Here is a 27,158-nt window from a genome sequence, read left to right as displayed (position 1 = left end):
TGGATAAATACTTTTATCTAGTTTTTTAAAATTATTTTATTGTGTTCAAATGTTTTATTGTTTTAATTGCAGTATATTGTTTTTCAGTAACAAGCCACAGGAGTCATTGATTGAGATGCACAAATTGAATAAATAAATAAGCATTTGCATCAGATGTTGGGCAACCAATACATAGCTGTGGTGTTTGCATGATTATATCACCCTAGCTTTCATTTAAGCATCACTGTAGATTACTACGCACGGCGCTGCTGCTGCAGTAACAGCAGTTCTTGCATGAAAAGACAATTGGCTTAGATTTTTTTTATACTCTAAATCTGAACAGAGTATGTCAATTGAAGGGATAATTAGATATACATAGATTAATAAAGCTGCTAACCATTTGCATTCAATCATTTGTTTTCCAGTGCATGTTTATTTTCCTCCTGCTACCACCCTCTGCCTTATAAAATGTTATCCACTAAAGAAAAGAGGTATTTAGTACTGTACAAGTTTGATGACCAAGAAAATAAAGGCAGTCCTGATCCTCACTGCCATCTTTCCTAAGCATGCTGTTTAACTGAGGCTTACCTTAGCTTTTTCTACAATGAAGTCTCCATGTGATTCAGAACTGTGCTTAGCTACAAGGCTTGTGTCACCTTTCCTCCAGGTCACTGATGGTGCTGGCATTCCATCAGCCACACAAGACAGAACTGCATGTGAATTTTCAACAACCGTATAGTGGTCCTCCGCTGCATGGATCTTTGGTGGGACTGTGAGAAGTATTTTTTTTTTTCACAAACAAATAATTGCTTTTATTAAAGTTAGACATTTTGTATACTGTGTGCATATGGATGTGGACATGTATCATCACGAAAGAGTCTTCAACATCTTTTAGTGGATATTTATACAGATGGTAACTGAGAATCATTTGTTTAACTTGAAGAAAGCCAAACTATTGGAAATGCTGGCTAAATGTTCTAGGCCAGTGGTGGCGAACCTATGGCACGGGTGCCAGAGGTGGCACTCAGAGCCCTCTCTGTGGGCACGCACACCATCGCCCCAGTCCTAGGCCTTCAGCTGGTTTTTATAAAACCTTTTCGCTTTAGGCCTCTGCCGTGTACAAAAAAAAAAAAAGGTTCAATCAATCAGTCAATTTCAACTTCTCACGGGGAAAAAAAGATCTTGCAAAGTTGGAATTGATTGATTGATTGAACTTTTTAGTCCCACCCAGTCTGCTGTTACCATCGCAACCACGCCCACCCAATGGGCCACACCCACCCAATGGGCCACACCCACCCGGCACCCGACGATGCATAAGTGGGTTTTGGGTTGCAGTTTGGGCACTCGGTCTCTAAAAGGTTCGCCATCACTGTTCTAGGCATTTTAGTCCAACACATCTGGATGGCTAAAGAAGGCTGAAATATAGCCCAGTGTTCTACAGGAATATGAGAGAAGATATCACAACACTGGGGAAAAAAAGTATAATTTTAATAGGGAAATTTGGGAACTAGCAAACATTTGCCCAAGATCCTTTAAATTATGTAGGCAATAAATTTAGCTTGAGTTCACCAGTATGCAGTGTTTAGAGCTCACACCCAGTATTCTGCCACAAATAAAGAATTCTACTCTATGCTTCTTCTACATATCCAAGTACAGGTATAACTTCAACACTGCTATGTGCAGGGGAAATATCCCCAGAGCACTTTATAGTAATGATCTTTTAAAAATATATATTTTATTCCACTATAATATTAATTTTTTCACTGTTCCTATATTTTTGAGGGAGGAGTGGGGAGAAATGTGCAGATGATCAAGATGGGATGGGATGTTACCCAACAAATCAAGCCTACCCAATCCAGAAGATGTAGCATCTTGGTTCCTGCAAGGAGACTGATGGGATATAAGGACTAATTGAATTTATTCGAACATTTGGTCCAAGCGTTGCATATTTTGATTGGATTAGGATGCCTATATAGCAGCATTTCTCATACTTTTCAGAATTAGACTGAGATCTGGATTCATTCCAGGAAATAAGCTGATACAACTTTGTGTATTTTCTATCCTACTGGCACAGAACTAGGTATAATGTCTAGAGCGAAGCTGGTCTAAGGCAAGTGTTGATGTGTTGTTGTTTTTTAATCTCCAGATGGAAAAACTGATCCATTCCTCTCCTTGTTGCTTCTCCCATGTCTCCATTTTGGGTTTCCTTATGGTAGGCCTCTGCCTTGGGTCTGCAATTTTTCAGCTCTGTGGCTTACAGAATGGGCCACAATGGCTGCTGGGCTACATGGTGTACCTGTGGGCATACTATACCACTGGTTATATTGTTGAATTATAATTGACCATCTTCACATTTCAGGTGACTGTCATTGCAGGTTCATCAGACATTAGTGGAATGGGTTACTGCCATTGGTCCTTGTTGCTGGTGGTTTAGAGACAGGACTATTTTTATCTTTCCTTTCTTAGCTATGTAAGCACAAAATGTGCTAGCTCTAACTGATCCTATCCTCTTTTTTTCAGATTTGTATTTATAGGGTGATTTGGTTAAATATATATAATACAAGATTTCCACCCATTATTTTCAGGGTAAGCTTAATACTCTGCAATAGCCTGTTCATTACAGTGATAATTATACGTTTATCTGTGGAATGAAAAATTAAAAGCTGGCCATTATTTTGGCTTCCTCAATGTTTAATAAACAAATTCAAGTTTCCCAGGTTTTAATATTACTTACCAAGGACAGTGAGTTCCATACTGGAGCTGCTGGATCCAGCCGCATTAGTAGCATTGCAAGTATAATGTCCGGTATCCATAGGCTGAACAAAGGCAATCTGCAAACCGCCCGTGCTGAGAACCCTTCGCCTCATGGACTCTGTGATTATCTGTTCATTTTTTTGCCAGGCAATCAAAGGAGTCGGATAGCCTTCTGCTTCACACAACAGGGTGACAGGTTTATCCACAACAATCACATATTCTCTGGGATGTGATTTGATAACTGGAGGAACTGAAAAGTCATTGCTCAGTTGAATTTTTGTTTGAATTTTAATTCAGAGGCAAACAAAACCATAAACAACTTTATATATATACAAGTATGTTTACCAGGGATGTCAAACTGCCGGTCCGCAGGCCAGATGCATCATAGCAAAACTGCGCTCACCCCATTGCCGGCAATGGCAAAAAAGTCACGATACGTCGCCACACATCATGTGATGTTGCGAGTTTGACACCCCTGATATACACTGTATATACTTTTATGTATACATTTTCCCACAAATTGACCTATTTGAAATATCATTTTATTTCTGGCAAACCATTTTAAAAATCTGATGTTTTCAAGGAATAAGTTAGAGACCTCATATCCAAGACCCCATGTTTAAAGATCTCCTTGGCCTGGTATCCAACTGAGAGTCAATATTGGATTAGTAATTTATTCTGTGCCATAACTATTTCTCTTCCAGTATGATAAGCTGAGCCAATGTTTTTTTCCCTTTCCTTCATTAGCTTCTAAAATGATACATCTCTTTGGAACAGTTTCTAACCAAGGTTCAGGGAAAAGCACTTTCACATTGTGCCTAGTGTTTTCTTTGGTGACATCAAATAACAAAGTTGTGAGTTAGGGGTAAAACTTACCTTGAATTTTTAATTTGATCTTCCCAAGAGCAGTGCCTGCAGGATTCTGAGCAACACACATGTAAGTTCCAGCATCTTCAACAGCAACTTTAGCAATCTGAAGGCTGCCATTGGGAAGTACTGTATACCTATTCCCTAAAATACATAGAGTGTTTTAGATAAGACAGAAAGAAAGAGCAGGTTTAATCCTACATACGATATATGAGGAATAAGAGAAGAAAATAAATTTTGAATAAGAAGATATATTGGCAATATTCAGATTTAAAAAAAAAAAAAAAAAAAGGTAAGGGAAGGGTTTAAACTGCACATCAATACCCTTGGTAAACTGGTGCTTTGTCTACTATGGGAGCCATGTGGTGAAGGAACTCAAAACATGTCCATATTTTACCAACATGCCTCTATTTCAGTAAAGTCACCTATCCCATTTTGTAGAATACAGAATGTAGTACAAATTCCCTTTCAATTACAGATTGCTAATTGCTCTGAAGGGAATTGAAAATTATGATCAAAGCAAAATACCTGTTGTAATAACACTGACCCCTTCCTTCTGCCATGATATCACAGGATGAGGTGTGCCTGATGCTTTGCAGGGCAGGAGAACTGGGTTGTTCAGAATAACAGCTAATGCTCCGGGTTGCATTCGTATTGTTGGTGGTTCTAACAGGAGCACAAAAAAAAAAGCTGGTTAATGATCTAAGAAACTCCTTATTGCTTTCTGTATATAAATCGCTTTTTGGGATAAAAAAATAAATTCTCTGAGTGCTTCTACCCAACTAAAACCATTAAACTATAAATTGCAAAACTTAGCTACCCAACATCCCACAACTAGCAACACAAAACCTTTTTTTTTAATTTTCAAGATTTCAAGGATTTAATATTAAGTTAAAATGGCTTGTAAGGTAAGAGCAGATCTGAAAAAATTAATCACAGCATTTTAGGTGGAAGAATTTTTCTCTGCAATATAGAAAGCTGGAAATCGGGGGGAAAGTTTAAGTAAGAATTATGTCTTTAATGTGTTTATTTATAAATCTTGATGGGCTTTTACATGGAAGGAATAAAGAATATTCATGCAGTTTCGTAGTACAGATCTGCTGGGCCATACCATTTTCTGTTCTGAATGTGTTGAAAGCTCTTAGATTTCTAGTTGTGTGAAAAAAAAATCTATTAATAAGATAAGAAACATACAAGTTCCCACCTCACCCTGAACATGAAGGGTGATATGTCTATAGGCAGAGCCAGCAGCATTCCATGCAGTGCAGGTATATTTTCCTGCATGGTCCAATTGAGCAGTACTTATATCAATAGCACCTAAAAAGAAGAAATGAGAGACTTCCATTGATTATGCTAAGCAGTAATTAGTGACCATTGGTGATTCTCAGGTAGTTTCGATACAATTCCAGGAAAAATAAAACCCGCGGAAGCTTTCTAAATCAGTGTTCAGAGTCTGAAATGTGAAATAGAAGATTGATGGGTTTTTTTTAATCTTCTCTATTCTGTATTACATCTAAATTGAAAGATTTTATACTACATCGCATCTAAATTGGACAGCAAAAGATATCATAATTCCAAGATGAGGATCATCACAGACTGGCAATGATTGAAGGGATATATCAAGAGCTTAGCTATTGCTGCAGACCTTGAGTGAAATATGTTCCTGACAAAACATCCTATTTTATTCAGCAGGCAAGAGCAGCAAAACTTTAATGCTCCACTTTTCTCGTCATTTTTTTTTTCATTGCAACACCCCATCACCCTCACAACACATCTCTGTTCAGCTATATACTGTTTTCATGGCATACACAACCTGAAGACAAAATTCTGAAGCCGTTTCCTCGAGAAGGAAGCTTTATTCCATTCTTGGTCCAAAGGATTGAAGGCACTGGAACACCTGATGCTGTGCAGGGGATGATTATGGGTGATGACTTGGTTACTAATAGATCTGTAACTTCATCTGCTATGGATGGTGGCACTAAAGTAAATAAAGACAAATATAGATATTAATCATCTGTATTGTGATGATGTCTCCTTGAATGATCTACAATTGCCAGAACACTAAAGAATATACCGTATTACAATACTAATGTATTCATATTTGAGTAAGCTTATCGTTTCTACCTGAATAGAAAAACATATGGACCTCGTTTCTTTTTTAAATGCAAAATGATTAAAAAATACTTTATGGAATGGATTTGTGATACAAGGATTTGTGATACAAACAGAGCAGATATTAAAATAATGTACAGATCTACAATGCAATGTCTTATGGAATTATATTAATTGGAAGGATTTTCATTTTCATTTTCCGTGTAAAAAAAAGGTTTGCAACAAAATGCATTAGCAAGTCCCAGAGTTCAGCATTGACAGCTTTCCATTTAACTATCCTCACCTTTGTTCTATTTTTTTAAAATTTTATTTTGAAATCTGATTTTCATCATTAAAATAAAGCTCTCCAACTGTAACTTCCTAGTAGATAAGCTTAAAAAAATTAAAAGGATTTATTCCAGTGTTAATCCTGTACCTTCTACCATGAGACTAATAGTCCTTTGATCTTTGCCTGCTTCATTGGTTACTATACACTCATAGAGTGCAGTGTCTTCTACAGAAGGAGAAAAAATTACTAGCGAACCTGACGACAAAAGCCTGGAAGAAAGCACAAAAATAATTATTACAGTTTACCACAGTGTTTGTCCTAAGAGAAATAATTCAGATACTGAGGTTAACAAAAGAGCAATAGAAACATAGATTTCAGGTATTATCTTCTTACACAATTTTTTTTCTTGAGGGAAATAAAGATTCCCACCAAATTATTTTGTGAATCAAACCGAGATGATACTTGACTTCCAGAGAGTCATTTCAGATCTAATTGCTGTGCCCAACACATAATTAATGAGAGTTTGCTCTTCTAATAAATCATAAAAAAACAAGAAGCAGAAAGGGCTTCTGATTCTAATTCTGATTTTCAACCTGGTTTTGCAACTGGCAAAAACCTGCATAGCTTCTCTTGATGAAGATGGAAATAAAAGAATTGTCATCATCATACTGAAGGCTTTCCTTCTCTCCTCCCCTAATGGCTGCTACAACATGAAAGCCTTTCTTTCTCTTACCCACAATCTGCTGTGTTCACTGCCAGAGCAGGTACTTTGGCAGCCTTGCCTCTTGGATTTGATGGGGGCAGTTAGGAATAACCCAAGATGACTTTTGGACAGCTCTAGACCCACCCAGGAAGGGGAATCTTGAAGATTGCAACTCCTTGTGAGGGTGCAGCTGAAAAGTCAGGGGCCTTTCATCTCTTCTGACAGGCAGACATCTTCATAAGCAAGCCCAAGGCTTTTAACTTTCAACTTTTTTGAGTTTTTGCTTTTTTATTTTTAAATGTTAATTGGCTAGCTGAATGCTGATTTATTTCATCTTCCTGCTGGACTTTACCTGATCTTTTAGAAAGCTTTACATCTCTGAAGGACATCCTATTCCATCTAAACTATGTCCAACAAATTATTTCCCAATACTTTCTGCAAGAAGAAAGGAAGATCCCACACTTTTCTCAGCTACATGAATTTACAATATACAGATAAGATCTGCTTGTTTGGGATTCAAACAAGGGAATAGAAGCAGGATCTATTAATTTATAGTATTTGATTTTGGCATCGAAGGAGAGAGATGTAAACACACATATTCATAATCCTTTTTTTTTAGATTAAGACTGTTGGCAGTTTAACAAGACAGTTAATGAGAATATTGCCAAAATGTTAGACAGGCAGATGGTATTAAAGTAATATTTATGAAACATTCGCTGCAATTGCATGAGCTAAATGATAGATGATCTAATTCCTAAAATCTATGGAAACTGTAAGTCTCCATTCCCAGATTTAAGACTATGGGCAATTCTGCACTGTAGCACATAGTATTTGTGCTATTCTTTGGTAATTTTTAAGGCAAATTCTTGGAGGACATTCTTGATTGGCAAGGGTGCTCAGCCCAAACTTAAGGTCACTGCAACACCTGATTGTGAGTGGGGGTGGTTTGTATTTGTATACACACACACACACACAGAGAGAGAGAGAGAGAGAGAGAGAGAGAGAGAGAGAGAGAGAGAGAGAGAGAGAGAGAGAGAGAGAGAGAAAGAAAGAAAGAAAGAAAGAAAGAAAGAAAGAAAGAAAGAAAGAAAGAAAGAAAGAAAGAAAGAAAGAAAGAAAGAAAGATTGCTATACTGTAACATAAGGATTTTTTTAAAAAATATATGTAGGTGCTTTGCAATTCTATGGATGTGGTGGAAAACAAGGGGAGTATTTTTCAAAGTCGCTAAGAAGAAGCTCCCACTGAGTGAACCAAATAGAAATTACAGATTTGCCCTCTGTATATTTGAAAATAGGTTAAACCTCCCTCTTTTATGGAAGAGTAGGTTTTTATTCTGTTTAAAGCACTACATGCAATCACTGTTCTGTATTCATAAAAACAAATAAAAACCCATTTTATTTTACCTGAATGAGTTCTGATCCAAATTGAGAACATGCCCATTCTTCTTCCAGGCTATGGCTGGCTTAGGAATCCCTGTAGTTTCACAGGGTAGTGTGGTTTGTATATTTACAGATACTGTGACATTGACAGGTCCTGGGGCAATATATGGAGGAACTGAAGAAAAAAGATACGGTAATTGGACTTTACCAAGTGAGGAATAGAAACCAGACCACAGTTTATCATAGCAGGTATAGCTCAAGTAAAACTCCCCCAACCTACCCCTTAGTGATCCAACATAAATTCATGTATCTTCAGGAACAGTGGGGGTTCCATAGACATTATTCATTCTAATCCAACCCTTACTGATGTCCAATTAATTAATTAACTAGTCAAAAAAGGATATTTTGTTTGTTTGTTTGTTTACTTATTTAATTTGTATGCCACCCATCTCCTCTATAAGGTGACTCTGGGCAGCTGACAAGTTATAAAACAAGTAGAAGAATATTGAAAATATGTTAAAATATTAAAACTAGTTAAATAGTAATTTTAATAATCAAGTATTTAATTAAATATTAATTAAATATTAAATATCAATTAATATTAAATTAAATATTAAAACAGATTAACATTCTAAAAACTATACAAAAACCAAAACTAAGAGATGGATGGCATGGGGATGAGGTCTTCCTAGCCATTCAATGAGTAGAGATTACCACATTATGGTCCAGCATGGAAGAGAAAATAGGATTATATGGGTCCTGTCTAGCATTCTTAATCTAAGCCCATTCAGGTACTTGTCTATCTGAAAAAAAGGCATACTTACCATGGACTTGAAGATCAATCCTCTTACGCTCAGTGCCAGCCACATTGGTTGCCATGCAAAGATATCTCCCAGTGTCAGTAACCTGGGCTGAATGTATGTGAAGGGATCCATTTCCTAATAGTGAATGTCTGAAATAAAACACAGGGAATTTAATACATTCTCAATACACACACACAGAGAGGAAAATTTTCTTATTCACACAACTGTTTTTCCTCTGTCCCGTGTTTCACAAGAGAGTCCACTACAATAGGGGTCCCCAACCCTCAGTCCGTGAACCAATACCGGACCGCAGCATGCCAGCAACCAGGCTGCCCAAACAAGCAGAGCCCCATCCACGAGATGCAGGCAGCACATAAAATCACACACCCTCCAGTCCATGGAAAAACCTCTCTCCATGGAACCGGTCCCTGGTGCCCAAAAGGTTGGGGACCTCTGCACTACAAAATTAATATTAAAAACGTATAAATAAAAGAAGCAGGAAACATACATTTGTGTTTGGTTCTTTGGTTCACAACAATGACTTAGAAGATGCTGAAAAGCTTTTAAAATAAATGTAGACACATGATGTATTCCCATAGTTGCATAAAATAAAGAACATGCACAGATTCTTATATACTCATGTACATATTCACCAGCATTTATATTTTGAACTCAGATAATTGCAAAGCATCACAGGAGAAACTACCGGTACTCAAAAAGTCAAACAAACTGTTATTTCACGTATTACATTTCTACAGAGTTCAACCGAAACTCCCGAGATAACCTGTCTTTTAGAAAACAGTTACGTACCTTATAATTACTGAAAAATAAATACTACTGCAATATATTCCTAAATATACAGGTGCATGAAATAAGCCAATGGGATTAGCCTGCCCCACTTGCACCATTGGAAGAGGCCTGCTATAGATCCCATCTGCTAAGTTATTCCAAGGCGTGTGATCAAGGAGAAGAGGCTTTTCTGCTATGGCTTGACCCTGTGGAACACTCTATCACTGAAGGTGAGACCTGCTCCCACTTTTTTGGTTTTCTGGAAGGATATTAAAACTTGGTTTTGCCAGTTGCCTTGGGACCCTGAGGGGGCACACAGTACTGGAGGTGGTTGACAGGGTGAGAAGACTTCGTCCCTGTGCCGTCCTTCTTCTTGGTTATGGGTTTTTTTTGCATAGTTTTAAATTTTTAATATGCATAGTTTTAAAATTTTAAGTGTTTTCTATTTATCTTTTTATGTTCTGTAAGCCTTCCAGGGTCACCATATCAGGGAAATGGGCAGCATATAAAAGTTAATAAATAAATAAGTTCCACTTATCCTTAAATACTGCTGCCTTAAAGTTTAACTGCATTTTTCTCAAACCAAAGCAGACCCAAATTTAGTAATAATCTCCTACCATCTTTAATTTTAGTTCAGTTGATACCAAAGATGGTAATTTGAAATGTAGAGAACAAAACAAAGACTCTTTTGGGGGCGGGGGGCAGGAAAAAAAAATTGATCAAACATTTATTATATAAAAGGCCTAAACTTTGGTTGGTTCTGTTAGTTCTCTATCAAAATTCAACACTGCTTAAATTGCCACAAATATAATCTGTAGCAATCACATGAAAAGTTCCTATAGGTGAGCTTTTGGTTTTTGACTGTAAACAGTAACTTAAGAAGCTCATAAATATGAAAGAAATGTAACCACCCTTCCCTATGTATGTGCACCTTACAAAAATTTGCAGCAACTTTGTTAATTTTATTCCGGCTCTAGTGCTTTCTAAACCCTTTTCTATATTTTAAATGACACACCATCACAAGTACTATATACTGCAGAAATATTTTCTTTTCTACTGGTTTGTCAGATTGGTATGGACATTTGCCTTAAGTTAACTGACATGAGTGAAATTCACCATCTTCTAAAATTAGATAGCATAATTTTCACTTAATCTGAATTTAAGACTCTGCATTTATTCTACCCCAAACTTAATCCACAAATTTTGAATGTATAAATATAATGACAGGAACAATTTTTCATGTGCAGACATCTCTAGAGCAGTGGCCCCCAACCTTTTGGGTACCAGGGACTGATTCAATGGAGAGAGGTTTTTCCACGGACCGGAGGGGGCGTGGTTTCGTGTTCTGCCTACATACCATGGATGGGGCTTTGCTTGTTTGCACAGACCAGTTTCTGGCATGCTGTGGACTGGTGTTGGTCCATAAACCAGGGGTTGGGGACCCCTGCTCTAGAATGTTGTGCATGGATGTGAGTTGGTAATATCATGAATCCACAAGACTTGAGAAATGTCTTACTTGCTGGTCAAAACAGGCAGGACATTTAAGTCACCTTGGGAGATTTTAGAAAAAAAGTTAATAGTCAGATCTGGTTAGTACTTGGATGAAGGATCACAGAAATTCCAGAGGTGTAGGTTAGATTGGTTAGTCAAAATAATTCCATAAGAAGGTAATAGCAAATTACCTCCATACTCTTGCTAAGAAAAGTACATGGTCAAAGTTATGTAGTCACTAGTAGACACACGTGTCAGGCTGTAGCGTTCGTAAAATCCACACCCAACAATCTGATATCAGATATGTTTTAACACTTTATTCTATCCACTTGAACATAACAAGTTCAGTCAATGAGATCAATTTTCTCAACATAATAAATACATTACAAAAAAATATAGAGAAGGTATCACCGAACATCTGTTCATGAAATCAGTGTTTACCTGACATTGTTTCCAGCTAAAAGGGCTCCATCTTTTCTCCATGAAATTCTTGGGACTGGAACACCTTCCACAGCACACTCCAAGACAGCAGACATATTAATATTCACAATCACAGTCTGAGAACTATTTTTGATTGAAGGAGGAACTATACAAAGGAAGATTCCCAGACAGAATCAGGAAGTTAATTTGCTCTAAGATTTATTGAAATGAGCTCTTCCCTTCCACTTGAAATGAGATTTTCTTTCATCCCAAAATACAGGCCCTAGGTTTTAACTGTATAAAATTGGCTTTTCCTACACAATTCTGGGCTGTAAAAACTCAGAGAACCACTAAAAGCAGCAGAGCAATGTAAAAAACCATAATTCTTGTTGCCAATGAGTAAATATTTGGAGTTTTGCAGTGCAGGTATAGCAATGATGAATATTTCTGCTTTTGTTTTATTTAAAACAAAAATACATGTCATATAATGTAAATTCATATTTACCTTCCTTGTGTACAGCCCACTGAAAATGTATAATTATGTTTTATTTACTTTTACTATGCTATTTTTAAACAAGTTTTTTATTCAAAAAGGCTGATTTCTAGATAAGCCTGCATTGGATAAAGAAACACAAGTCCATATATATTTTAAAGTTTCCTAAGCATTGTTCTCTTACCAAAGGACACACTGCTATGTAAAATTTAAAAATGAAAATTGGAGAACATGTTTTTTGAACTACAAGCGTATCTTTAAAATTTACAAAAGCTGCTTTAACTATCAAAATTAAAATAATGCATTTTTAATCAAAATAGGAAAAAAGAAGTCTTGGGGGAACTTTCTTCCACCAAGAAATAAATGGATGAAAGATACAAAACCTGTTTCTTTGAGAAGTCTAATATTTTGAACATTAACTCATGGAAATATCCCACAAAGATTATATGGATTTAACTTCTTCCCTTACCATTTACATCCAATACAAACTTTCTTGTGGTTCGGCCTGCAACATTACTTGCGACACAGGTATAATTTGCTGCATCGTTTAAGTCTGCATTGTTGATTTGCAAGTATCTTCCACTGGATAAAATACGAACTCGGCGAGTGGCCTGAGAATCAGATTTTCAAAATTTCAAAATCTTTTCAATAAAAATAACAGGATCTATTTTATTTATACTAGATAGGGAATAATAGAGTTTAGGAATGGGAGACGATATTGGTAAAGACTGCCGTTTATTTGTTTGTTGGTTTGCTTAATTTATAATCCATCTTTCTTCTATGAGTTCAAGGTGGTTTTCAAACCAATCTCTATTTTATCCCCACAACAGCAACCCTTATAAGCTCAGCTGAGAGATAGTGACTGTTATATACTAAGTTTCCATGAGTAAGAGGATTTGAACCTGGGTTCTTCTAGTCCTATTTCAGCACTTTAATGGAGGAGTAGTAAACCTGAGTTCAGTATACACATTTGAATGTTAGAAACATAGAAACTCGATGGTAGAAAAAGATCTAGTGGCCCATCGAATTTGCCCTTTGATTTTGTTTCTTTTATTTTCTTTTTAATTAATTAATTAAATTAAATTATTATTGTTATATTTTATTTGTTATATTTTATTTTATTTTATTTTATTTTGAAATTGTTGTTGGATGAATATTGAATGTTGACAATATGCCGTCAGCAGGCCCACAAATGGCTGCAATCAGTGTTGAGAACCTATGAATAAAATGGTTACCAAGGTGCAAATACCCATTTAATAGGTAATATTCATGTGAGTTTCACACTATGTTCTTTTGCTGCACTATACCATTTTTTTCCTTGATAGGTAAGCATATTTCCCAGAAAAGAATGGGTCCTGCATTAAACATTAAACTATTTCATTATGCCTGCAAAGGACACTTTATAAGTTAAACTTAATATGCACAGACGCAGTGCTAAAGTATACATACTAAGGAGTCAAATTGATCCAGCCTACAAACAATGAGCTAGGTATGTGTAGATTCTTATGGAAACATGACGCACATGCCTTACAAGCCAACTCCTCCACCGTATGTACAATTTGAGTACCTACACAAAGTTTACTTCTCCAATTAAGATAAATCACAGACAAAAGACATAGAGAATATACCTCCAAAATTTCTCCATCTTTGAGCCATGTAAGGACAGGAGGAGGAACTGCATCTGATTTGCACTCTAGTATAACTTGCTGGTTCTGTAGCACACTAAGATTTTGAGAATTGCTTGTGCCAGCGATATTTGGGGGAACTGCCAAAGAGAAATATAAATAGCATAATAAATGCAAACATTTAACTTACATAGAGGGACACTGTCATAATTTGATTAGCTCTGGACATGACCATTTGTCAATCTCAAAACAAATTGCTTTTCTTAGGCAGTCATTAAAACATAGATGATTTCTGGCAGTGGAAGCCCACACATCTTAGGGAGATAAATTCTCCCAACCAAATTTATTCAAAGCTGTCATTAGTTTTTTCTACAAAATCAGTCTGATTCTTATTTGCTACATATATCGAAGACAGCAGTATGGTGATTACCCCTTTTAGTAAAAATTAATCCTCCCTCTCTTTTTAAATATTTTCTACCATAAAATCTACCTGTAATCCTCAAATAATTTAGTATATTCTAGTCCAGTTTAATATCTGTAAATGTTAACATTTTCTAATGTCATTTTTCATAGCAAGATCATATGCTGTGCCAGCAGTCTGATTGATGTCTAAAACTTAAGAAGCCAATTCTTATTGTTATTATTTATTGTTCAAACAGATCTTAGTCAAATATGAACAGGGAAAAATATTGGAAAATTTGGATTTGGAAATAGCTAGTCACACACTATTTCTGTAGATATCATTGTTAATCCACAATTGGATTTTCCTGCCATTACCAAAATAGATGAGTACAGCAGCCTTCACCAACATGTAAAGGTCTTCCTGACAGTGTTTTTAGTCCCAAAAGCTGGCTGCTACTCCAGTATTTTCCTAATTTTTAAATATTCAAGAATACATGATCTATATAATTGTTTCCTGTTTAACTGATTGTAAAAAGACATTCTATATCAGGCATGTCAAACTCACAACATCACGTGACGTCTCGCGACGTATTGCAACTTTTTTCCCATGGGGTGGGCACAGTTTCGGCGTGACGCATCTGGCCCATGGGCCAGCAGTTTGACATGCCTGTTCTACAGTATATGATTATTAACTAGCAAACACCACATAATCCATCAATTTATTAAAAAAAGAAAAACATAGGTGTACTTTAATTCAAGGAACAGAGCCCTCCTGAATTGAAAATACACACATGCACACACAAATATACAGAAGCATCAGGTTGGATATAAGTTTGTTGCTGTACACATTCATTTTCAGTGAGAAATGAAACCATTGGGAGCTTTCTTTAGTTTCCCTGTTTCTCACTTCCACACTGTCCAAGATACCTTGGGACTTAGATATTCAGGAAGATCCAAACTTTCACATCTCTCATATAAAAATTGCTCTCTCCTTCTGGATACCCAATTACTTCTGTAAGATTTTGTATGTTTCACATAGAAGGCTCTTCTCTCTAACATGTATAGATGCTCTCCCTACTAGCATGCATATATACTCTCCTGCTAGGGTGACATCTGATCAACATGCTAATCTCCCATATGAAGATCCAAGTATGTATTTGCTTAAATATAGAGGTTGAGTTTGTTTCACACATCCTTTGAAAGTGCCCACTATACTCACACTGGAGATCAGAACTCATACACTCCCACTTCCATTTGATATACTCCATTCATGTTGAAAAAAATCATTATTAAATGGTTGATATTCAGAATTTTCAAAGGCATTTTTAGTGCCTTAACTTGTAGAAACTGTTTGGTCCCATCAATGAATGTTAATTTTATAGGGTTTCCTTCTTTTATATATGGATGTACTTTTATATATGCCTGTATTAATGGTGTGCTGTAGTTTTAAATTCTGTGACTTGGTCTAGGGCTGTAAATAAATAAAAAATCTAAGTCTGTAACATTAAATATTAAACAGAAAAGGTAATGTCAGCCTACACGGTGAGTGAACTTACAGTTGATGCTGTAGAAGTGAAAGTGGTAAATAGTTGTATTTTCCTGAGCCCAAGAATAGATAGAGGTGGGCAGTATGCTAGAGAAACAGAGAGATTAATCATAGGGAGAAAATAGTGACTTAAGAATAAGAATATTGCAATGACAACGAGAACTGCAATAGTTAAAGCATTGTGAAATATATAGTAGTGAAAGCTCATCATTAAGAAAAAGAAAATAAAAACCTTTTGATTATGGATTTTGATTTTGTTATGAGGAGTTCTTTTGACTGTAAGAGCAACCAACTAACCAACCAATCAATCCCACATCAAGTAGAGACTGATTGCTGCCTTGCAGCAAGCAGAAACTCATATATTATGCAATGTGTATGGAGAAAGAAGAAGAAATGGAAGGCAGTGGATATGGTGGATAGATGGGGTCAATGAGATTATTGGAATGCCTTTGAAAAATCTACTAGTTTGTTATCAAAGACATGTTGAGATGGTAGAATTGAGAATGAGAATGAACCTAATTTAATGAACCTAACCTTTAAAAAATTGAGATCAAGCATAAAAATCTATTTGAAAATGAACTTAAGCATTTAATTTTCCATGCCTATTTCACAGTGTTCTATATATGAAACAGATAGACAAAGACAGCATCACTAAAAAATATGCAATAGAACAACTTTCCTCAACTTGGGCATAGATCTATAGAATTTTCAGCAATGATCATGCTAACTAGGGAATTCTGGGAATTCAAGTTCACACATATGAAGCTTGCTTGGATTAGAAAGGCTGGTATAGGAAAATTTGGCAGTTCCTCATCATATTTATCCAAATTAACTTTACCGTGTACTCTCACTAAATATTCTTTATCATCATCTCCTGCAGGGCTAGAAGCCAAACATGTATATCTTCCAGTATCTTCTACCTAAAAGATAACCAACATCTCAGTTAGAAATAAAACTGAATAAATTTAATCAGTTGAAATGGCTGTAAAAGAATTAAATAGTTATCTTTCAGCTACCTGAACACTGGATATTCTGAAGACCTGTCCTCCTCTTAGGACACGAACAGTGTCTGCTTGATGCAGTGGGCGTCCATCCTTCATCCATGTTAGTTTGGGGATTGGAATCCCATCAGAGATACAGAGGAGCTCAAGAGGATTGTTAATCACTGTAGAAATTTCTTCTGGGTTATCTGATTTATTAATATGAGGAGGTTCTGAAAAAAGATATCCATAAAGTCATCCTCAAAAAGCACTATGACAATTTACAAGAGAGGTATGAGAACCAACAGAAAATCCCCATATTATTACCCATTCAATACACAAATAGCCCTTAGATATTATACACCCTTTGTATCCAGCTGAAGGCATAAGCAATCAATAAAAAAGATAATAATTTAGTATATGATAGCCATTCTAAACATTCATTATGATAGCTTTACTTATATAGTGAGCTCATCAGCAATAGATTCAAATCATAATATATGAGGCCCAAATAACTAATGTCACACAGATCCTATTCTTGCTTTAGTAAAACATTATTATAGTTTCTGGTTGATCAGACCACTAATTAGTTGTAAATAGATAATCCTTACCTAGCACTTTCAGAATAAAGTGTTGATTGTCTTCCCCAGCTTCATTAGATGCTATACAGGTATATCTACCTGTATCATTAACCTCTGAGTTTAATATACGAAGACCCATTTTTTGGTTTTCAAAAGTCACATGAAAGTTACTGCTTAAAGTCTGACCATCTTTTAGCCATGATATAGTTGGTGTTGGTATTCCATTAGCCAAACACACCAAAGATACAGGATTCCCTTTTAGTACAGTTACTTCTTCTGTTTCTCCACCATTGTCTATGCTTGGGGGTACTATAAGGAAATAAAGCCATGAAGGATATAAAAAAAATATTTTAGTTTATGAAACAACAAACTGATTTCATATCAGAAAATGTATTAATATATTTCAATATTATAACTCCAGATGGTTAACAAAGGTTAAAAAAAAACAATGTGACAACAACTTCACAATAAAATTGTCAGCTGAGATTTAAAAAAAACAAAACACCATAGAAACATTCCATGGGCTCTTCTACACTTCTTAATCTCCATGCCCAGTGAAAGAATTAAGTGTTCAAGGTCTTTCAGAAGGATTGTGTTGTGGAGAATCTGGGAGAAGATGTTACAAAGGTGCCAAGACAAAATAGTCTTTCTCCTAGATCCTGCAAACTGCCACTGTTTAATATTTTGGACCCATAGCAGGCCCCTCCTGACAGATCTGTTAGGACACAATCATAGAAAAACAGTTCTTGCCATGAAGGGCTTTATAGCATCTTGAATTGAATCTGGAAGCACATTAGCAACCAATGCAGCTAGACCAAAGATGTAATAAGCTCTGATCAAAGGGCTCCACAGCCCTCTGCATTTTGAACCAGCTGCAGGTTCCAGATGCTCTTCAAGGGAAGCCCCATATAAAGTATATTGCAGTTGTCCACAATCACAATCATGTGACTGTGGCAACGCTACAATGGCCACAATGTTGAGATCCAGTCATAACTCTCCTTTTTTAGCACAATTGTAACTTTGAACAGTCACTATGTGGGCGGTAAGCAAGGGCCATCCATATTTATGAATGCACAAGGATGTTACAACTTCTATATTGCTTAAAAGGGCTTACCATAAACTTGAAGACTATAATGTTTATTGTCGACACCAGCTCTGTTGGAGGCTACGCATGTGTACATGCCAACATCAGCTACCTGTGCTTTAACAATTCTGGAAAGAAGACAACCACAACCCATTTTTAAATTTAAAAATCCCTTATTCTGCCTTATACACAACACATACTAATTTATAAAATAAAAGACCAGAAAGCTCTCAAATTAAGCTCACTTTTTGGTGCCTGCTGCCATTTATTGGCACTGTTATGGAAATCATTTGTAACTGCCTTGATCTGGGTTTTTGATTTCCTAACTAAACCAACAGATATAACTCCCTCATCCCTATACTAACAAGGATCAACCACACTTAACTTCTGAGGTCTGCCAAGTTTGGCCAGATATAGAAATGTTCTGAGGCATTTATAAAATGGCCATGTGCAAATCTTGAATTCAGAGTTGAAGTTCAAGGTTGACTGGATCAAGTGACATTCAGAAAGATGAACTGATTTCTCAGATTAAGCGGAATGCCTTCGAAGTCATTCAGATGTTCCTATTCATACTGATGATTTTCCACATGTAATTGAATCTTTGGATCAGCTAATTTTATCGAATCATGTCAATGAACTCAGCTAGGTTTTGCTGGATTTGTATAGGCCTATTAGTAGATACGTTTTCCCTGAGATTTCAGGAACCTTTCAAAAATTCAACATAAATTAGATTTTCTCCCATTACTGTGTTATTGAATGTATACTTTCAATAATAAAATTTAGATATCTGTACAGAGAAGCAAATATGTTCTTGGGATCCCTTTTTTTTCTAAGAAAAATCCTTTTAGCACGTTTTCTAAAAGATATAATCTACAGATAATGTTAGGCTTGTCAGATGGGAACACAGAGTGATTATGATGGGCTCCCTTTTTATAGATGTCTAATCTATCCTCTTCTTAATAGCAAAGATCCAACAGATTAGACATCTATAAAAAGGGAGCCCATCATAATCAAATAAAAGCAACATACCATTTGCTCCCTTCATAAGAATTGAGAGAAGAAGCCCTAATTGTTGCAAAAAAATGGCACTTGTCTTCCAAAATGTTAAAATTGCAGTGATGTTATAATAATTCTTGATAATTAATGCCAATATCCGGTAGTCTTGGGAGTCTCAATATGGTGCTTAGGGAGCCAATGTACCTGTGGATACTTTCCTTGATATCCTCCAGACTCTATTCTCATCTGATTTTTTACATTGTAAAATATTTTTTTCAATTCAATAAACTCATATGCTCCTATGCTACCAAGCAAAGAGGCAGCTCCAATATAATCTTTATTTCCAAGAATGCCCAAACACAGTGCAATCCTATACTTTGTTTGGAAAGGAGCCCCCACAGCCCATTCAGAAAGAGGCAAAGATAACAATAAATAGTAAGGAGAGGAGTCTTGAGACAATAGTAACTAGCTTTCTGATAAATTGATGCATATAGTGTAAGACAATGGGCAGTTTGTGAATGAGCAAGACTTCCTGATGAATAGTTTACAAACATATTTTACAAACATATTCACAGTTTCTTCTAGATTTTTCACTTGTCCCCTCCCCCCCAAAAATAGGGGAGGGGAATCTACTTTTTGAAATTATCAAACCATCATAATTTGCAGTGAGCAATTTTAATGAAACTTTACCTGAGTACTTGTCCAGCTGAAAGTAACCTGATGTGGGAAGATATAGAGAGGGGAAGACCATTCTTCAGCCAATTTATCTGGGCAGGTGGAGTGCCCATAGCTTGACATTCAACGTTTATTGAAGTGTCTAATACCACAGTTAGGGCCTCAGGTTCCTCTTTATTTTTACTGATAGTGGGTGGCACTAAAATTTGTAACCAAATAAGGAAAAAACAAGTTACATATCAGCATTCATACTCCTCTTTTAAAATGAGCTGAAATCGTCTCAAAATCATGGTGGAGAACCTATAGCCCCTCTAACTGATTTTCAGTTCTGACTACCAATAACCAGGGCTTTTTTTCTCATAGAACGCCCAGAACGGAGTTCCGGCACCTTTTTTGGATGGAACCTTGTAGGGTAGGCAAGGCGGGTTGTATGACGTGTGTGAGTTCCGGCACCTTTTTTTTTTTTTATAGAAAAAAAGCACTGCCAATAACCCCAACCAGTGAGCATTATTTAATGGGAGTATAACCACTGCTCTAATATCTCTGTTCAGAATAAGAGCAATTCTAAAACACAGTATTAGAAAAAAATCACAAAAAATCTGAAAAGGATTAAAAATCATGAAATAGGAGAAGAAGCAGCAGCAAAACTTGATACAACACGAAATACTGTTGAAAACTCTTCACTGCTCATCTGAACGTAAGTTAAATGCATCATTTATGAGGGTCTGAGATCCATTTCAAGTAACAACCCCATTATCCTATTGGTAGAGGAATTTAGAAGAGGGACTCAAGGAGGGGAAAAAATATTGGTATATTAAATAATGGAAATTTGAAATTATTCCCAATGAAGTAGTTCAATTTAGCTCAACCCCAAGATGGCAGCATTATTCTTTTTCCTATCCAAGAAAGATTTTCCCCATAGTATTCCAATTAAATCATGTTAAGATGTCATGATCAGCAGCCTTCTATTTCCCTCAACAGATCATGTGGAATTTCTTTATAAATTGTGTCCATAGCCAGAAAGCGTTTCCAGTGCAATCCATCAAAGAAACACAAATGATAATATCTGTCTCTTCATATTTATGAAATGCATTTTGTCCTTGTAGAGCCATATTTTTCTCCTTCTCTTTTTTTAAACAGAATTCTCAGTGAGTGATTTTCTAATGTAACTCAAAGGTGTNATAATAATAATAATAATAATAATAATAATAATAATAATAATAATAATAATAATAATAATAATAAAGTTGGAAGGGACCTTGGAGGTCATCGAGTCCAACCCCCTGCTCAGGCAGGCAGGAAACCCTACACCATTTCAGACAGATGGCTGTCCAGTCTCTTCTTAAAAACTTTCAGTGTTGGAGTATTCACCGCTTCTGGAGGCAGGTTGTTCCATTGGTTAATTGTTCAAAAAAAAGTGATAAAACACATGATTCTAAATGCTGTACACGTCCCACAATATAGAACATCTGTGACTGGTAGGAGCAACTCAAATTGCTATGTTAATTATATTTATTGTTCTTCAATAATGTTTTCTGGGAAGCTGTATCCTCATGTGGCTTACTCATATGGCTGAATCAGTCATACACATCTTTCTTTCTTTCTTTCTTTCTTTCTTTCTTTCTTTCTTTCTTCCTTCCTTCCTTCCTTCCTTCCTTCCTTCCTTCCTTCCTTCCTTCCTTCCTCTTTTTTTCTTTCTCTTTCTTTCTCTTAATTTCTCCTTCCTTCCTTCCTTTCATGAAAAATTCCACAGTGCTTTGAGTAGAATTGGAACTATCCTGCTCCCTCTCACCCCATTAGATGGTCAGGGAAAGTTAAACGTTAAAAAGGCAGAGTGAGGTGCCACAAAGTTCTCCTTTTTATAGGACCTCTGAAGACTTACAGGAAGCAGAGAGGGACACTTAATTCCATGCGAAGACATTCAGACAAAGTAGCTAAGCAAAAGACTATTTGATTTAGAAATCCTAAGATTCTTTTTGCTCTAATGCAACCTCTTTGGGGTAAGATGGTTGTATTAGTTGTTTTGACTTTGCATACATTCTAACCAGCCTCCCCATGATCCAGATAAGGGGACCATACTAACAAAACCATAATCAAATCTGGTTAGCTGTCAGAACTATATAGGATATATATATATTTTAAAAAACTAAGAATAGTAAATCGATGCCAAAAGAAAATTAAAAAGACTACATATTTTGGGGAAAACTTTACATAAATACTTTTCCCTGAAAAACATTTTGTTTCTGTGTATGCCTATAAAATCAATTAATTTCAGTGCTCAGGACCCCATGATTTGGGCAGCATACAAATATTAGATAGCTCGCCAACTGTTAGACAGCTAGCTACTGTAGCTAACTAGCTAGACAGACAGACGTTATTACAGATAACTGCATGATGATGTGCATCTCTGTGCAGTGTTGCCCAAGAATTTATCTTGTATGACTGGAGTACACATCTTACAATCTCAAGGATACATTCAGCCTCACAAAGTTTTGTGACTAGTCCAAAAATTGTATGTTTGATGTGACAAAAGAGGGTTCCTATATACATGATTGTGGTGGTACTGATGGTATTTTGGATCCAATTTTGTATTTGTACTCTCTTTTCTCCACTTGTGCAGTTCCTACTAATAGCCAAATATAGTTCGTTGACCAAAATAAAAGTGCTTACCCTTACTATATGGGTAGATTGTGATCTAGGTAGCTTCTTTAGCCACATGTTTGCTGAGCATCTCCCATAGAGCATGTGCTCCATTTGACCCATATTGAAAGCAGTATTTATAAATAGTTTACATGGCTTTTTTTAACTAAAAGGATTGCCCTTTGAGACAAAAACTTGATGTGAAAAACTGAAAGCTGTGTACATTTAGTTTAACTCTAATTTATTGCAATGTTTCTACTGTGTCTGAGAATTAATGCCTTTATAGTCAATTTACTTGTAGATTGGATCAACATATCATTGAACTGTCATCTACACTTTTAACTACTTACTTTTGGTAATAACAGCACAAAATCTATATATTGCAAAATGCAAACAGAATTTTAATAACTTCTTTCGATAGCACAAAGATTAACCAGTCTAATATTTCATAAATTAATCCATAGGATTATTTTGTTTTAGGCACTTTGAGCTGTACAACATTAAACAGGAATGTCTTAATTTAATAATTCAGTAATGATTAAATTCATAGAAAAATTTAACATCTTAGCATGAGCTGTGGTGGTGCAGTGATTAGAATGCAGTATTGCAGGCTAATTCTGCGGAGTACCAGGAGTTTGATTCTGACCCATTCAAGGTTGACTCAGCCTTCCATCCTTCCGAGGTCGGTAAAATGAGGATCTAGATTGTTGGGGGCAATATGCTGACTCTGTAAACTGATTAGAAGGGCTGAAAAGCCTTATGAAGTGGTATATAAGTCTAAGTGTTAGTGCTATTGCTATCTTTTTTGTCCCTTAACATTATGAAAGATCTTATGAGAAAGATGTCTCACATTTTCTTAGATGAAGAACAACAAATGAAACCAAAGCTCACCATATATATTCACACTGAATATCCGGTCCTCTTCCCCTGCAGGATTGGTAGCAACACAACTATATTTCCCTCCATCACTTGTAAGGGCTCCAAAAATGTTTAGTAAGCTCCCATTTGGAACCAGGCTGAAGAAAGAAAGAAAATCAAAGAGTATACTGAATTTTTGGAAATATGTCTATAGATCTTTCTTTCTTTCTTTCTTTCTTTCTTTTTTTCTTTCTAGACTTATATGACCACCTATCTCATATAATTATTCTAGGCAGCTCACAACAATCCATAAAAACAAAAGTGCCCTTCTCCCCAGGCACAAGAACAAACATCCCTTGACGTCAAGTCTTTCTTCCTAGGCCAATGCTTGAGGGAAGAATCAGGTCTTCATTGCTCTCTACAGCCTTGTTCCAAAGGGCTGAGATGGGCACCAAGAAGACATGCCTCCAAAGTCCCATCAGGAGGCACCACTTAAGGGAGGAGACCTGGAACATGCCCATCCTGTTTTGTCAGCAAGACAAATGATCTGAATAAACACCTCTGTTCATCGCAGAAAATATTTGCAATGGATATCACTGTGGCTCATTATTCAATGTCTTGAATAACATGTCATACAAGGCAGTCAGCTCCTTATATGTGCTTTTTAACAGGTGTTTTAATTTGGAAGCACATGGAAAGGTTGTACATTACCTGATGCAAATAGTGGGATTGCATTAATATTTTCATTATTACTGATTAAGATTTTGTTGTAACTTTTAATATTTAAATAAGGAAAGTTGGAGTGGTAGGATCATTTATTCAGAATCCAGAATATATTACAAATGTCGATTGGATGAACGGTCTATGGCTTAAAGCAAGGGTCCGTAAACCCCGGTCCGTGGCCCAGTACTGGGCTGCAGCTCATTAGGAACCAGGCCACGCAAGTGGCGAATGAGTGTGTGAAGCTCCGTTTGCACAAGCAGTGGATTCATGCATGAACATATATCCTCCTCCCGCTGCTGCCATCACCACTGCTGGTCTGTAGAGCTGTAAAGGTTGGGGACTGCTGGTTTAAAATACTATTAAGTTTCCAGTGAGTCTAGATATTTATCACTTTTTATAGTCACTGATTTTGCAAATGGATAGCTAACCATACATTAAAACAACTCCCTTTCCCCCAAAAAAACCCCAATTACAGCCAAAGGATAAAAATGTGCAACAAATGAATATCATATATAAAGAATCCCATGTAAGACAAAAGTTGAGAAGAAGAAATGACTGAACATGGTCAACCCTTATCTGTAAAATCAAAGAATTGTCACCAGATACATGAAAGGGGAAATCCAATTTAGAACAATGCCATAAAATTTTAGAAGTGATCACTACAACTGGAGGTGATGCCATTTTCTTGCCTGCATTCACAATTTCTATGTGTACAAATATTCACACAAGTGTAGTGTTTTTGAAGGTATTTAGATTTTATTTTATTATTTTATTTTATTTCATTAGCATCAAATGCATAATGATGCTATCTATATAACCCATATAGATCTAGGCCTCAAATCTTGCCCCCAAATCTCAAGCTTGGTCCTTATCACTTTCCTCCTGCTTTGGTTTTCTACACCTTTCTTCTCCTTTGCTTTTAACCCCCTTTTCTGTTCTAAATGTGCTTTTTCAAAAGGCAACTGGACTTCCCTTGTTTTTCCTTGAAGATATTTCACTTCTCATCCAAGAAGCTTCTTCAGTTCTGAGTCAGAAGCGAAATGTTTTCAAGGACAAACAAAGGAAGTCCAGTTGCCTTTTGAGCTGGATGACCAAGAATCTCCACAAACATTTCCCTTTTCTGTCTCTTCTCTTGTTTGTATTCTGCTCCACTTCTCAAAGAGAGAGTTCAACACTTAACCTGATCTGCTGAGATTCACCATTGCTGATTGGTTTCCCATCTTTTAGCCACTGAATGACAGGTGTAGGAATTCCACTGGCCTCACAGGAAAGCTGGATGTTTTCTCCAAGGATGCCACTGACTTCACTTGGTATTTCAGAACCAACAATATCTGGAGGAACTTCAGAATAAACATATATCTATCAGTAATAACTGCATAAGGCAGAGAGGAAAATACAAGAAAAACACAATCTATCAAAACACTGAGCCTTCTTGGAAAAGAAAAGCTCCTGAGTACTTCTCCATCTCCAGTCATTTTTACTTCCATACAAATTAACTCAAGGATTTCAGAAACTTAATTTAGGAGATAACAAACATTTAGTAAGAATAGAGAGTTGCACATGAAGCCATTGAATTCACTGTACTGAAGATGCTTGTTGTTACTTTAGATACTGATTTGTAAGTAGCTCTGGAACTATTGAGTAAACAGGAGTTATTTTTCATAGATTTCTCAGTTTTAAGAAAAGCATAAAAACATGCATACATACTTTCAACAGAAAGAACATAAAATTTCTGAGCTCTGCCTTCTACATTTGAAGCAATGCAGGAATAATTTCCAGTATCAGAATAGTGAGGCCTGGCAATTTGCAGCTTGTTTCCTCCGGATAAAATATGCAACTCGTGGGTGGCAGAATTTTCTAAATATAAACAAATATGAAGAAATCAGAGTATTCAAGTCTCAACAAACTCTTTGGCTTTCACCTTAGCCCTATGTTTGTGCTTTGAAATCAGTTGCTATCTCTGACAGCTTAAAGAATTGTGGGGTCCTCTGAGCTTGCAAACTTTTCAATACCCAACTAGATAACATCAGCAGCACTGATGATGTTACCTAGTTGGGTAATGAAACATCTGCAAGAAAACCACCAAGCTCGGAGAGCAACAAGGACCCAAATATTCTATTCTGTCAGCTTAAAGAATGTAAGAAGGAAGGAATATAAGGCACAGACCACTTGTTTGGTTAGGTCTCACAATTCCATAAGAATGGGAAAGTGTAAGACAAAGTACAGGCTGGTCCTTTGAGAAAGGAATGCATAACCGCATCCATCAGAGGGATAAATGATGAAAGCTGCATTGCCCCTTTGGTATGGTATTGTGGCATTGTAATGGATAAATAATATTTATAGTGCAATGTTCCTTTCATCCTTGTGATAAAAGAAACATTTTGCAGATACCTTTGATCACCATTAAACCCCCACCCTTAAAGCAATTTCGTTCACCAACCTTGAAAAAAATCAGCACATAGCGAATCAGAAGAAAAATACCTTAAAAAAACATGTTCAGCAGTTCAAGAAAGGTAGCCTTATCTTACAGGAACTTTATATACCAATTTTGCATTGAACTCCATTCTTTCTCCCAGTAGTCAATAGGTATTTTGAAGGCTGTAAAAGAAGTGCTGGGAGGCTGCACACAGTTGTGATTTGTCCAGCTTTGGCTGAGAGAGAATTCATTTAATATAACTTTTATTGAACCTCTTCAGCTTAGAAGAAACCATGCTTCTGTTTTCCCTTCCAGCAAGCAGGAGAGGTTCACACATTTTCCCTTCCCACTCAGTACAGCCTAATCCCTGATCACACAAAACAACCTATTTTTTCACTTCACTGAGCCTTATATTCTAAGCTCCATTTTTCCATCCTCAGTATTAGCTTAATATTTGCCTTCTTGGATATTAGCTATCTAGATACTTTGGGGGTGGGAGGGACAGAAATGTGTTTCTGTTTTGAGCTTACATCAATTTTATCCAAACCTATTATTATTATTATTATTATTATT

The 27,158-nt window shown here is 36.3% G+C and overlaps 1 protein-coding gene across 1 annotated transcript in view; it reads right to left on the bottom strand.

The window, feature by feature from the left end:
• Nucleotides 1–27,158, bottom strand: part of HMCN1 (hemicentin 1) — a 231,135-nt gene that overhangs the window by 34,083 nt on the left and 169,894 nt on the right. The window contains exons 63-82 of the mRNA XM_015813311.1: nt 25,877–26,026; nt 25,350–25,509; nt 23,480–23,604; nt 19,964–20,147; nt 18,308–18,405; nt 17,224–17,502; nt 16,649–16,845; nt 16,471–16,552; nt 13,688–13,824; nt 12,529–12,670; nt 11,588–11,732; nt 8,888–9,015; nt 8,088–8,238; nt 6,128–6,249; nt 5,414–5,578; nt 4,810–4,917; nt 4,129–4,266; nt 3,610–3,744; nt 2,714–2,983; nt 568–749 (exon numbers count right to left, since the gene is read on the bottom strand). Coding sequence (XP_015668797.1) covers nt 568–749; nt 2,714–2,983; nt 3,610–3,744; nt 4,129–4,266; nt 4,810–4,917; nt 5,414–5,578; nt 6,128–6,249; nt 8,088–8,238; nt 8,888–9,015; nt 11,588–11,732; nt 12,529–12,670; nt 13,688–13,824; nt 16,471–16,552; nt 16,649–16,845; nt 17,224–17,502; nt 18,308–18,405; nt 19,964–20,147; nt 23,480–23,604; nt 25,350–25,509; nt 25,877–26,026 — 3,098 coding nt within the window. The remainder of the gene's footprint in view (nt 1–567; nt 750–2,713; nt 2,984–3,609; nt 3,745–4,128; nt 4,267–4,809; nt 4,918–5,413; nt 5,579–6,127; nt 6,250–8,087; nt 8,239–8,887; nt 9,016–11,587; nt 11,733–12,528; nt 12,671–13,687; nt 13,825–16,470; nt 16,553–16,648; nt 16,846–17,223; nt 17,503–18,307; nt 18,406–19,963; nt 20,148–23,479; nt 23,605–25,349; nt 25,510–25,876; nt 26,027–27,158) is intronic.

Source organism: Protobothrops mucrosquamatus, unplaced genomic scaffold (assembly GCF_001527695.2).
Source record: "Protobothrops mucrosquamatus isolate PMUCROS unplaced genomic scaffold, P.Mucros_1.0 scaffold151, whole genome shotgun sequence".
Taxonomy (NCBI): domain Eukaryota; kingdom Metazoa; phylum Chordata; class Lepidosauria; order Squamata; family Viperidae; genus Protobothrops; species Protobothrops mucrosquamatus.
The sequence above is the reverse complement of the archived record's forward strand: the minus strand, read 5'-3'. Positions and strand labels throughout refer to the sequence as shown.